This window comes from Xiphophorus couchianus, chromosome 7 (genome assembly GCF_001444195.1).
Source record: "Xiphophorus couchianus chromosome 7, X_couchianus-1.0, whole genome shotgun sequence".
Taxonomy (NCBI): Eukaryota; Metazoa; Chordata; class Actinopteri; order Cyprinodontiformes; family Poeciliidae; genus Xiphophorus; species Xiphophorus couchianus.
Window position 1 is genome coordinate 7202335 of NC_040234.1, and position 11573 is coordinate 7213907.

At 37.1% G+C, this 11573-nt stretch overlaps 2 protein-coding genes across 2 annotated transcripts in view; both read right to left on the minus strand.

Moving 5' to 3' along the window:
- Positions 1-2837: 2837 nt before the first annotated feature.
- Positions 2838-10161, minus strand: arl5a (ADP-ribosylation factor-like 5A). Its single transcript, XM_028022798.1, has 6 exons — positions 9791-10161; positions 6847-6907; positions 6562-6709; positions 5202-5285; positions 3623-3774; positions 2838-3491 (listed from the first exon to the last, which is right to left on the minus strand). Exons 1-6 carry the CDS (start codon positions 9834-9836, stop codon positions 3443-3445), a joined length of 540 nt encoding a protein of 179 aa, XP_027878599.1. The 5' UTR covers positions 9837-10161; the 3' UTR covers positions 2838-3442.
- Positions 10162-10544: 383 nt separating this feature from the next.
- The window catches only part of LOC114147959 (voltage-dependent L-type calcium channel subunit beta-4-like), a 46644-nt gene continuing 45615 nt past the window's right edge, over positions 10545-11573 (minus strand). Inside the window, exon 15 of the transcript XR_003596169.1 lies at positions 10545-11142. The gene's annotated coding sequence lies outside the window, so the exon portion shown is untranslated. The remainder of the gene's footprint in view (positions 11143-11573) is intronic.

Consider the following 11573-nt stretch of genomic DNA (forward strand, 5'->3'; position numbering starts at 1 on the left):
TGACCAGCAATACCAGGACACAACAGCTGCAGTACAGACAACTACAACAGAGATACTGCCAGCAGCCAATCTCAGCCCATCAACATGTACAGAAAACATCCCAGTGAGGTAAGGAGTCTTAAATTAAATCCTCTGGTTGGTTACAACGTGACTTTGTAATGCTGGGATGGTTGTTTTTAATAATAAAGACTGTTTTATTACCCTGTAAACTAATCAATCATCCAGAAGTTTCTCTTATTCTACCTTCTTTTTAAATCATCTAACAGGCTTTTATTAGAATTACATCTGAGGCGTGAGATGACCATGAAAGATGTTGATTTGGTGTCTTTTGAACTATTTCTACGTTCATTTTGCTAAGTGTTTTGGATCATCATCATGCTGAAAGAAGTTATGAAGTTAGCAGTTCAACGTCATTCCAGGGACCTTAGGAAGAGAAACAGATCCACAGTATCGGATCTAACATCACACTTACCAGTGAACATGAGGTACTTACTCTCTTTGTTACAAGCCAAACTCACCTGGAGTGACTGTTGCTGATAGTCTCAAACTTTATTTTTACCTTAACTTTCCGTTCACAACCCATGGTAGCAAGAAATGTACGGGTTCCAGCCCAGCAGCCAGGGACTAGAAATGGGTCTTTAGCTCGTGTCCTATTTATGACCCTGTGGAACTGAAAATCATAGATTTCCAGTTAGAACTTCCTCGAAACTTTGAAACTGAAAAAAGAAAGCACGTTCTAAAAAACAAAACACATCCAGGGGTGTCAAACTCATTTCCACTTTGGGCCACATCAAAAATCTGAATGTTCTTAAAGGGCTGGTTGTGCCAGAATCTGTTAGGAGTCATGAAACTGTTAAAATATTAGTAAATAGCTGTTCCTCCAGGAGTTTGTGATTGTTTTTGTTTTGTCAATGTGATGCTAATTTAGGAATATTTGTAAGGAATTTATATATTTGAGCTAATGTATGATGTTAAACGTGACCTTTTACGACTTGACATCAAGCTGAGGCAGCAGTCACTTAAACTCAATGTTTTTGACCAATTTTGTGAAATATTTGCAGTAAAATCTGAAAAAATGTGGGGATCTGTTGATCTTGTGTGAATTTTGAGGATTTGTAAAAAAAAAATAAAATAAAAAAAAAACTAAAAAAAAAAACTGGAGGGACTTATCCAGACTACAGAGCACACCATACTACAAGCCGCATCTACAAAGATTTTTTAACAATTTGGAAACGTACATATATAAGCCGCTGGGATCTCCGCCGCTCTCGGTTTTCCACAAGGACCAGCAGAGAGCTACGTTTTTAATAAATCTGCTATTCAGGACCCAACTCTGTGTCTCCAACGCCGAACCATGGTTTCCTTCACGCCGAGTTTACGCGCAGCGGCTCTATTTCCCTCCCGTCCTGCCAGATCCACAGCCTTCAATTTAAAAGCGGCATCATATGAACTTCTCCGTGTTGTTTCCATGTTGAGGGTGTATGAGTTTGAAAACATTTCTATATCATGCCTGCTCCTAGTATTTGCTTGTTCTAAATGGAAATCAGCGCTTTCTTCTTTGATTTTCAATTTTGACTTCCAATGATTCACTTTCCTGCTAAAGAGCCCCCTGGTGGTTGAAGAAAAATCCACAGAAAAGCCGCACCGGGCTAAAAGCCGCCTGGTTCAAAGCGTGGAAAAAAGTAGCGGCTTATAGTTCGTAAAATACGGTAATTTGGAGTCTGGATGGCCACATAAAAAGCTGCGGGCCAGATTTGTACCCCGTCCCTTGAGTTTGACACATGTGCAATATACAATGTGCAGTTATTTGGAAGGTTGTCTTTTCTTTTTACCTACTTCAACTTGAGCTAGGCATCTTTAATAGACTGATCCAACCCATCCATTGGTTCTGTCAAGAGTTGCTCTTCTCATCTGCCCATAAAACCTTTAAAACATAAATTTTCAGATTTCCTTGAAACTAAACTTGGTGTTTTCAGTCATCCTTACCTTGGCTATGTCTCTGAGTGCTGAATATCTTATACTTCTGTTCAGTCCAGGCAGGTTGAAGTTCTGATATATGACAGAATGTTCTTGGGAGCTTCTCATTTGATTCTTCTCAACACTGTTGACTATTTGTAACAAAACCTTTGCTGGTCATACACTAATATATTGGCAAATGTCAAGAGTTTCCACATTTTTCCTTTGCCTTTAAACCTACAGCTGACAGAAACCGTCTAATAAATGTTCACACCTCAATTTAGGATAGTGATCTCCTTGGCCACCGCTCAGGCATTACACAAACACACACCACCTTACATCCAATAAGTAGTAGAAGTTTATACAGCTCAGATTTTACCTAAAAATAAGTCTAATAATTGTGCAACAATGAAATTATGTTACCAATTTGGTTCAAAAAGAAAGCAAATCACATTTTGAATAAAAAAAAAAAATCTTTATGAGATTTTAATGAAATAAAAGCTGAATTTCTTTGAAGGCTTTTTGGATATCTTCACCAGAGATACTGTCTAATTGATATGTTTTTATGTCTTCTTGGAAACATCCATTGGTTTATTAGTACATTTCAAAGCTAATGCTAATCTCTTCATCCCTAGTGTGTTCTCATTCCGACCTGATCTCTCCTTCTCCTCATGCATGGCTCACTCCACTCTACTGCTCTGATTACTCATCACTCCCTAAAAAAAGTCAGGAAACATCAGCTCAGGCGACACAGTCTGCCCCCTAAAGGGCTTAAAAAAAAAAAAAAAAAAAAAGCATAAACCCAAAATTAATAGACCAAGATCAGATGTAAAAACCTTAACTCTTAATAGTTTGGCCTAAAAAAATAAAAAACAAAGAAGTTCACCCAAACCGATAAAAACACTTTATTTTAGTGAATTTTCATAGGGACTGAAGGTACGAGGGCATATTGTGACATTTTACCCTCAATTAAGCATGTTTCAGTCACCGTTGACCATCATCACTTGAACATTCTGCTGCAGGCACCAAGTTAAAGGAGAACACATGGGGGGGCAATGAAAACCACCACAGCCAGTTTGGAAATACTGCAAGGCCACCGTGGGCTAAACTCACACACAGTTCAAGAAGAAGTCCACGTACAGCTCCAAGTCAGACACTTTGTTGACTTTTTAGTTTGTTTGTTTCCGAGAAGGAAAATTGTGCAGGAATTTGACCTTAAATGTTCCGTTTCTCTGTGTGCCTCTGGAAAAAAAAAGAAAAAGTTTCTTTCCTTGATCCGAGTTAAATGTCTTTAGTCAAATAAATTAATACAGGGAAAAATACAAGATCCCGACCAACTGTCTGTCCATGTCAGCTTCAAAGGAAATGATGTTGAGGAGAAGGCCGTCCCAACGACCGACCTCGTCGCATCCTTTAGTCTGGAGGCAGGAAAAAAAAAAAAAAAATAGAATGGGCACACTTGTAAACAAATTCATGAGGGTCGTCATCATCTCACACGGAGCCGTGACATCATCCACTCAAGACCTTGACACAACCTGGAGGCGACGGAGACGAGACGGACAAACAAGTAAGTGTTAGGATAAGCTTCGAAGCACCACGGATATATTTATATTTTTTTCTCCCAGATAAAAATACAATAACGGAGTTCAGAAGATGTTGTTCTCACCCCTCCCCTGTGAGGGCGCAACAGGCCTGGATGTGCCACTGGTGGTCTTTGACGGAGGTAAGTTGGAGGCTCTGGGAGATTTCAGCCACAGTCATGCAGCCTTTCACATCTTGCTTGTTCGCAAATATCAACAGACCTGCTTTTCGTAGATCCTGCGAAAGTAAAGGAATGATATTTTTACTAGTTTCACTGTTTGTTTTTTTTAAATCACCCAAAAGCTAAGGAACAAACATGCCTCGATAATTCATAACTAGCAGAAAGGAATCGTGTTCTTATGTTTTCTTTCTTGCAAAGCACAAATTAAACAACTTTCAGATGTTAAAACCACAGAGGGTTTTGTAACTTAGGCTTTGTAACTTTAGTTCCAATACCAAACAGAAGATGTTCAAGAAACTTTTTAACCAAATTTGTATTTATAAGCGCAAATAAAACTAATCACAAGGTGTACGCACAAACATAAAACACAAATTATGTATGTAAAACATTTCAATTTGAACACAGGAGTTCAAACTCCACCACAAGATGAAAATTTGGACTGATGTCAGATATTAATACTGCTATTATGGCCGATAATTGATTTTTATCAGTACCGTATGCATTTCCCTATACTTTGTGCAGACTGTAAAAGTGCCTTCACTACCTATATTATGTATTCAATCGGGAACAAGATGGAAATAAATAATTGGTCCAGTTTTAGTAATTGGGCCGACACTGATATGTAAAAAAAAAAAAAAAAAAAAGACTAACATTGCCTGATACCGATGTTGAAGCCTATATATCGTGTATCTCTCTACAAAACAAATTATAGAACAAAGACCATCCAATATGTATCATGTATTCACCATTATTTTGTTTTTATTGCTTAATCTACAAGTTTCAGATAATCTTAAAAGTCAAAGTTGTATCCTTTAGTCTTTTCATTTAACTGAGAAATATTTTCAGACTTTTGTTTTACTTTCAACTGTACCTCAGTTGTAGGCAGTAAAAGTTAGAAAACGTTGCAAGAAAGTATTTCTTCAAGCTTTCAAACAACTAAACTTATGTCCCTAAAGGAAGCATTTTATGCCCTTCTAAACAAGATTATAGGCACTCAGAAATTAAAGTAAGAAAATAACTCAAAGGAGCCAAAATGAAAACAAAAACAAACATGGCAACATTTCAAAGTAACACCAAAGATCATCATCTTTGGTGCTTTCTAATGTACAATAACAGACTCCAAAGATACGAGCTGATGAGACAGTTTTCACTCTACAACTAGATTTGCAGAGTGTGAATCACCAACAGTGACTTGGCTCAAATTACAAAGAAAACAGGAGCTGCTACAACAGCTCCAATCAAAGAAGATTAGGAACAAAAAAAATAATAAATACATCCATGAATGTTTTTCTCACCCACAGTGGCTGTACCATGTAACATAAGCTAACAATAACAAGGGTAATGGAATCATATCACGCGTTAACAATGAAATCATTGATTCCACACACACACACACACCCACACATGTGTGTGTGCATGAAGCGTCTTCAGTGGAAACACATCTAAGCCTACTGATTTATAAACATACATGATTATTACTCACTTCATGTGCTAGCATCCTGTAGAGCTCTTCTTTGGTCACAGAGATTCTCTCTCTGTCTGTGCTGTCAACCACAATGATGACAAACTGGACATAAAGGAGAGACAAACAGTCTGTTAATAACAGAACTCTCCAGCTTACATTTTCAAGAACAGAGACGCCACATAATCAGTCACACTCTCACTATAGTTATCAGCCACGGACATTCGCAGTTATTTAGAGGTTAGTGTGAGAAACCCACACACGTGTCCTTTCCACAAGTAAAAATTATTCTCACTGTTATTTTCACTTTTTTTGTTTTCATTGCAGATTTTATAAACGCAGGTTATGTTCTGTCCTGCTCAGTCAAGTTCACAGTACATAATCTGGGAGTCTCAAAAATAGTCTAAAAATAAAATGTATCATCTTGTTAATGTTTATACATAAGATACATTTAATAACTGGACGTCAGAGAATCCAAATAACAATAACCTGTAGTCATGGTTTCTACAATATTTACCTAAAAAGCTGCCTTTAAAATCCAGATGGTATTTTCAAAATAAAATTTCCAGCACTCTTCATGACATTTTCTACATTCGAATACATAATATTTACATTTTTGGTTTTGTTCATACATTTCACCAGTGATGGAACAACACGATAAACATGTTAGGGTCTAACTCTGCCAAGAGCTACTTTTTTGATGTTACTGTCTTAGAGAGGACACTAAATCTGGATTGTACTGCTCTACAGCACAGACAGATCACTTTAGGAATTTTTCATACATTTTGTTTGTATAAAAAATAAAAATAAAAAAAAAGATTTCCTAGTTTAACTGCTGCAAGTCCAGATTAAAGCACAAACATAAAGATGTCAGACAGAAAAAAAACTGTTAGCAATTTAAGTTTCTGCCACAGCGACAAATTACATAACTTCAATATGACATTAAGAACACTGTTTTTGTTTAATTAGAGGACTGCCTTTCAGATAATAAACAAAAAAGATCTGGAAACTGCATTTTCTATCTCCATAACTTTTCTAAACTCCACATGTGCTTTGCAGTTATACAAAATCTTACCAAGTAATTTTAATCATTTGAATCAGCTGTGTCAAAGCGAGGAGACATGCAAGTACCGAATTTGGTTCTCAAATGTGTCCTTCGGTACAATGACAACCCGCTGCTTCTTTATTTTTTTTGCACAAACAAATTTTAAAAGACGTTCGTAAATCTAGATTTCCGCTGCAAGTTGAGAAAAAGCTTTCCCGAAGAAATACATTAGTGGAACACAATAATCTAAAAATCCGTGTTTCATTTACATTTTCTGCTTTAGGTTCAATTTTTTTCACAAACGGTGAGATAAAAGCAGCTGGGAACAACAACCACCTCTGTGTTGGTGTAGTATGTATTCCAGGACGACCTCAGAGATTCTTGCCCTCCGATGTCCCACATCAGAAAATGGGTGTTGTTGACCACAATTTCCTCCACGTTGCTTCCAATTGTAGGAGAAGTGTGCACCACCTCATTCATTGAGCTGCAGTATTACCGAAAGAATACCAGTTATCTAACACGAATACCAAAGTGTCATATTTCAACAAATAAGCTTTGTATTTACTGAGGAAAAAGCATGCATATTTAATGACTTTCATTGTAGTTTATGGGGTTACTTACAATTGGTAAAGAATGGTAGTCTTGCCCGCATTGTCCAGGCCAACAATAATGACTTTGTGCTCTGAAAAGCAGAAAGGCAACATATCAAAGAATGTGCAAACAACCATGAATTCATAATGTGGGTTTGGTGGCTGGGCATTGGCCACTTGTCTCTTACATAAACTCAGCAAGTGAATGCTGTGTTTTCTGATGTGGAAGCACACTTCCCTTTTTGTATCCTGCAAGAGGTTTTGGTAATAACTAGTTTTGTCACCGGGAGGCTGAGATTTTGAAAACTGTGAACTCTTCTTAAGGTCACAGATCAATCACAGCAAAACTGCTCAGGAAGGGACCGGAGCACAAATATTCACACGCAAGTGCAATTATGGTGAAAGGTCCGAAGAACACGTTCCTTGCTAAAAAGAGAAACAAGAATTGGGAATGGAAAGCTTTCTCTGTCGATTAAGTAACATCTCTTATGGCAGAAATAACAATAATAGTGAAATTTAGATCCTGTGACAAGACAAAAAAAGAGGAACAAAAACCAGTCGGTTTTGTTCATATGTCAAAATGAGCAGAAACTGGAACATGACCGGAAAAGATGAAAGTCCCCATAAAACTATGATGTTCACTTGCTACACTTTCTGATGTGTAGTGAGTAATATCTCTGAACTAGTAGGCTGATTTTTACTAGATTTGGTCATTTTTCTGTGTGTTTCTTAAATGTCTGTGTTAAACCTTTAAAAGACCCAGATTCAATCAAACTGGCTCCATGAAGATTGATAGATTTACTCTACTGAACACAACCTTCGTGAGCAAGTCAAAATGAAATTATAATGTTTAGGTGATGTTCAATGGCGCTACATTGGTGCCGTCACTCATTCAGATGTTACTTTGACAGGTACAGCTGGCTCAACAGATTGTATATGACTGATCTTTTTTATGGAGACAGCATTTAGAAGATTTTTAAGGGACACACTACAGTCAAACTTCTGTTGGACGTCCTGGACAAACCACCTGATTCACTAAGACTCACTAACTTAAAGGACCTACAGCTAGATGCTTGGTATCGGATGTAATGGAAGGTTTGCAGGGATTTAAAATAAACAAACAATACTTAGCCTGGTGGGGAGACAATTAAAACCTGGTGGGCCGCCAGGCTTGTAATACACTGGTATTAGCCCTCATATTGTTTTCTAAGCGAACTAATATCGATTCAAAAGTTTTATCTCTGCAGCTTTTACTAATTCAGATATGAAAAAGTCTAAAAACTGCAACCTAAATCTGTTTCATTAACTCACGAAATTAAAATGACTCACTTGTCATCTCAAGTTACCATTTGATGCAGTAATATCAAGATGCAAACTCTACTTGCCGCAGTAAAAATTAGCAAAATTTCACTAAATTTGATTTGTTCAGCCTCTTTGTTCAAATGGGATCCTTATGCCTTCTTACGTCTCTTTGTAAAAGAAATGCGGCATCACTTGTCAAGTTAACAGCATCTCATTTGCTGCCAATATAATTAATGCAGGTCGCCTAATATAATTTCAGTTCAAGTAAATCAGCACTGGATATTTTAATTCCCATTTATAGTCACTCAGATAAATTAAGCTACAGAGGCTTGAAAAACAACTCTATGGGGAACCTTATTTCAGAAAACCCGTAACTTTGATCAACAAACGGTGTTTGGCTCAGACGAGGTTGTGCGTATAGCTCGCTGCTCTGCCAGCAAAAGTGCAACTGGAAAAGAGACGGCAAAGAGTAAGAAAGGTCACGCAGGTGTGAAATTCAGCTGCTTGCAAACCGTTTGTGTGAAGAAACTGTTAGCATCTTTACATGTGGGCAACATGGGGAGGATGTGAAGTTAACTGTAGAAATGATGAAGATATAACATGTTCAAACTCCTTTTCCATACTCACACAGACTTGAAAAATCTTTTAATTTCAAAGCAATAGAAAGAAAAAAAACACCACCCCTCCTAGCTATAAGGGTCGTTTTTTTTTACTGACTCAAATCTTTTAATTGTTCAAACTAACCAAATACCATGTGGCAAACTTCACAAACACTGTTAATGCCATGTTAAAACGCATTTTTGCCAAGATTCTCATCGGGATGCCTGTTTTTTTATTCAGCTTAGTCTAAATTAACTTCTGTCCCTTTAAACATCATATCTGGTACTAAAGCAGGGACAGACATCGTAGAGCACACTGGAACATTTAAAGGCAAAACAAATTCAACAACAAAACATTTAAATAAACCCAATAGGAAGAACCGATCTACATAAAATACAGAAAAGCTAACAGCATTTTAGTTTACATAAGCCAATGCACCAGATGCATTAAACAGAGTTAGCTTCTGAAGACAAGTGCTGAGAATAGTTGACACTTGAAATGGCACGACAGTGAGGGTCCAAATCAATAGATAAATAGTAATCTGTATTAATAACATCATACTGATAAGGTGGCTTCACAGTGATTCACCCATTGATCTTTACTTGCCCCGGTAATTATCTGATGTACACCGTGGAGTGCTCTGTTTCTGTACCCCCTCCTCTCCGCTCATAATGCCGGTGGCATCGGCTCAAACTCTACGGGATTCACGTTACAGGGGGTGTCGAAAAGACCTGTTTACCGATCCCAGCTCTGAAGACTCGGTTTCACTTACCTGCGCTTCCAAAAGCGGGGAGCATAAATAATACAGCACACGGCTAAGCAACACTGAGCTAGTAGGAAACGGTGCTATTCAACAAATAAAAGCGAAGCAGTGGCTTTAAATGAGGGTGATTTTCCCCACACGGACACTTTTGTCGTCATGACAGAAACATTTCTACACTGTCATGCACACGAAGCTGACTTCTTGGCTACTGGGAGCGAACAGTGTCCGGTGGGCCTTCTGCGACCAAAGAGGCCAATTAGCTCGCACGACTTCCACGATTTCACATCCTCTACCAATCGAGCACTCTTACCTTGGTGATTGAAAAGCCGCCATAGCTTCGTAAATAGTATCCCCATGGCTAACGGTGAAGTTTGTTCGATGCCAGCTTTGGAAATATCGGCTACCACTTAGCTAGCTAGCATTGATGATATATGTATTGCTATCAACTTGACTTAGCTAGCTAGCCTGGTAACTACACCGACAAAATAGCTGTACAAGCGTTTAACTACAACCTCCATGCTGGCATCGCCTAATATTACTTGAGAAGTCCCTTTCCGGAAGTCATGATATAGAAATATGACGGCTGGGAACGAGAGAACTAAGACGAAAGTGGTAACCAGTGTGGCTAAGTGGTTGATGTCAGCTGGCTGTTCTGTTGTAAAGTGCGCTGAGCTGTCAAGTTGGCGCATGCGCACTATCACTCTCAGTAATATAATATAATATAATATAATATAATATAATATAATATAATATAATATAATATAATATAAATTATATTATATTAGTTTTATAATATAATATAGTTTATATTATATTATAAACTGCACTACATACAATAGTGCAGTTTATTTCATTACAGTTGTAAAATGACGATGCACACATACATTGTAATTAGTGTATCACTCTCTCACAACCAGTTTTCATATTTTTATGTTGGTGCTAAAGCTCCACTGTTTGAAAACAACAAAAACAAAAATATTTCACTCAATTTTGACCCATAGAGTGAAAATAACTGCTGCATGTTATAACACAGGGTTCAAGAGTATATCATTGTAAGATTATGCTCAATTTTTCTCATGTTTATTGGCGGTGTACATTTAAATAAATAAATACCGGAAAATCCACTACACTTAGCAAAAAGTAGAAGTGAAATTCGGAAAGACATGAAAGTGGTTGATCACAATCCTCTGATTTTCCCTTAAATTGGTTATAAACGGTAATCAGCAGATCAAATACTGAAAAGCACATTTTTCTTCATTCCTTCGGCGCATAAAAACTTAAAACCAGTAATTTTTCAGATTGTGAACACATCAATAAATAGCATGTTCTTTTAATTTGCTTTTTGTTTGGTAAAAATCAGATAAAGACTAGCGGGCAGTTGATATTTTATCGAATTCAAGTCTACCACCTCTATCAAATGCCCTGCAGAACTTTTTTTTTTTGTATACATTTTTTCCTATATACTAGCAAAAACTAGTATATAGAATAAGCTAGCTCTTGCTCTAATGGGTATAGAAAAGTCCTTCCTTTATTCTGTAGTTTTCTATTTTCATCCAAGAATTTCTAACGGAAGTTAAAATAATGTAAAAGTTACACCTGAAAACAAAGAAGACGGTCAGGATCAGCTTCTGCCCGGTGAACATTTTACAGTTATTATAAAACCTTTAAAAAAGAAATCTTGATCTGAGTTATATGCAGTACCTTGAATTAAACCAATGGAATGTAATCAGATTTACCAAAAGTTGAATTTTAAGTTGCTCTTCTGTCATTTTTGACAACATTTACACATGGAAGCCCTCAGAATATCACAAACTAAAATCCACTCTTGTATTTTCATAATCATGCCTTACTAAACTAAACTAAATGCACATTATAGCATTTAGCACTACAGCTACAGTGCCTTACTAAAGCATTCATGTTACCACCTCACTTTTAATGTATTACATGTAGGTGCTATGTGGAACCCCAACATAAAGTACCAGATCATTTGAAATGAAAGGAGAATGATACATGCGTCAACAACACCTAACATACTTTCTGCATACTCCAATAGTTCTTTATCCCCCCAATACTGCATCACCACAGGTATATGC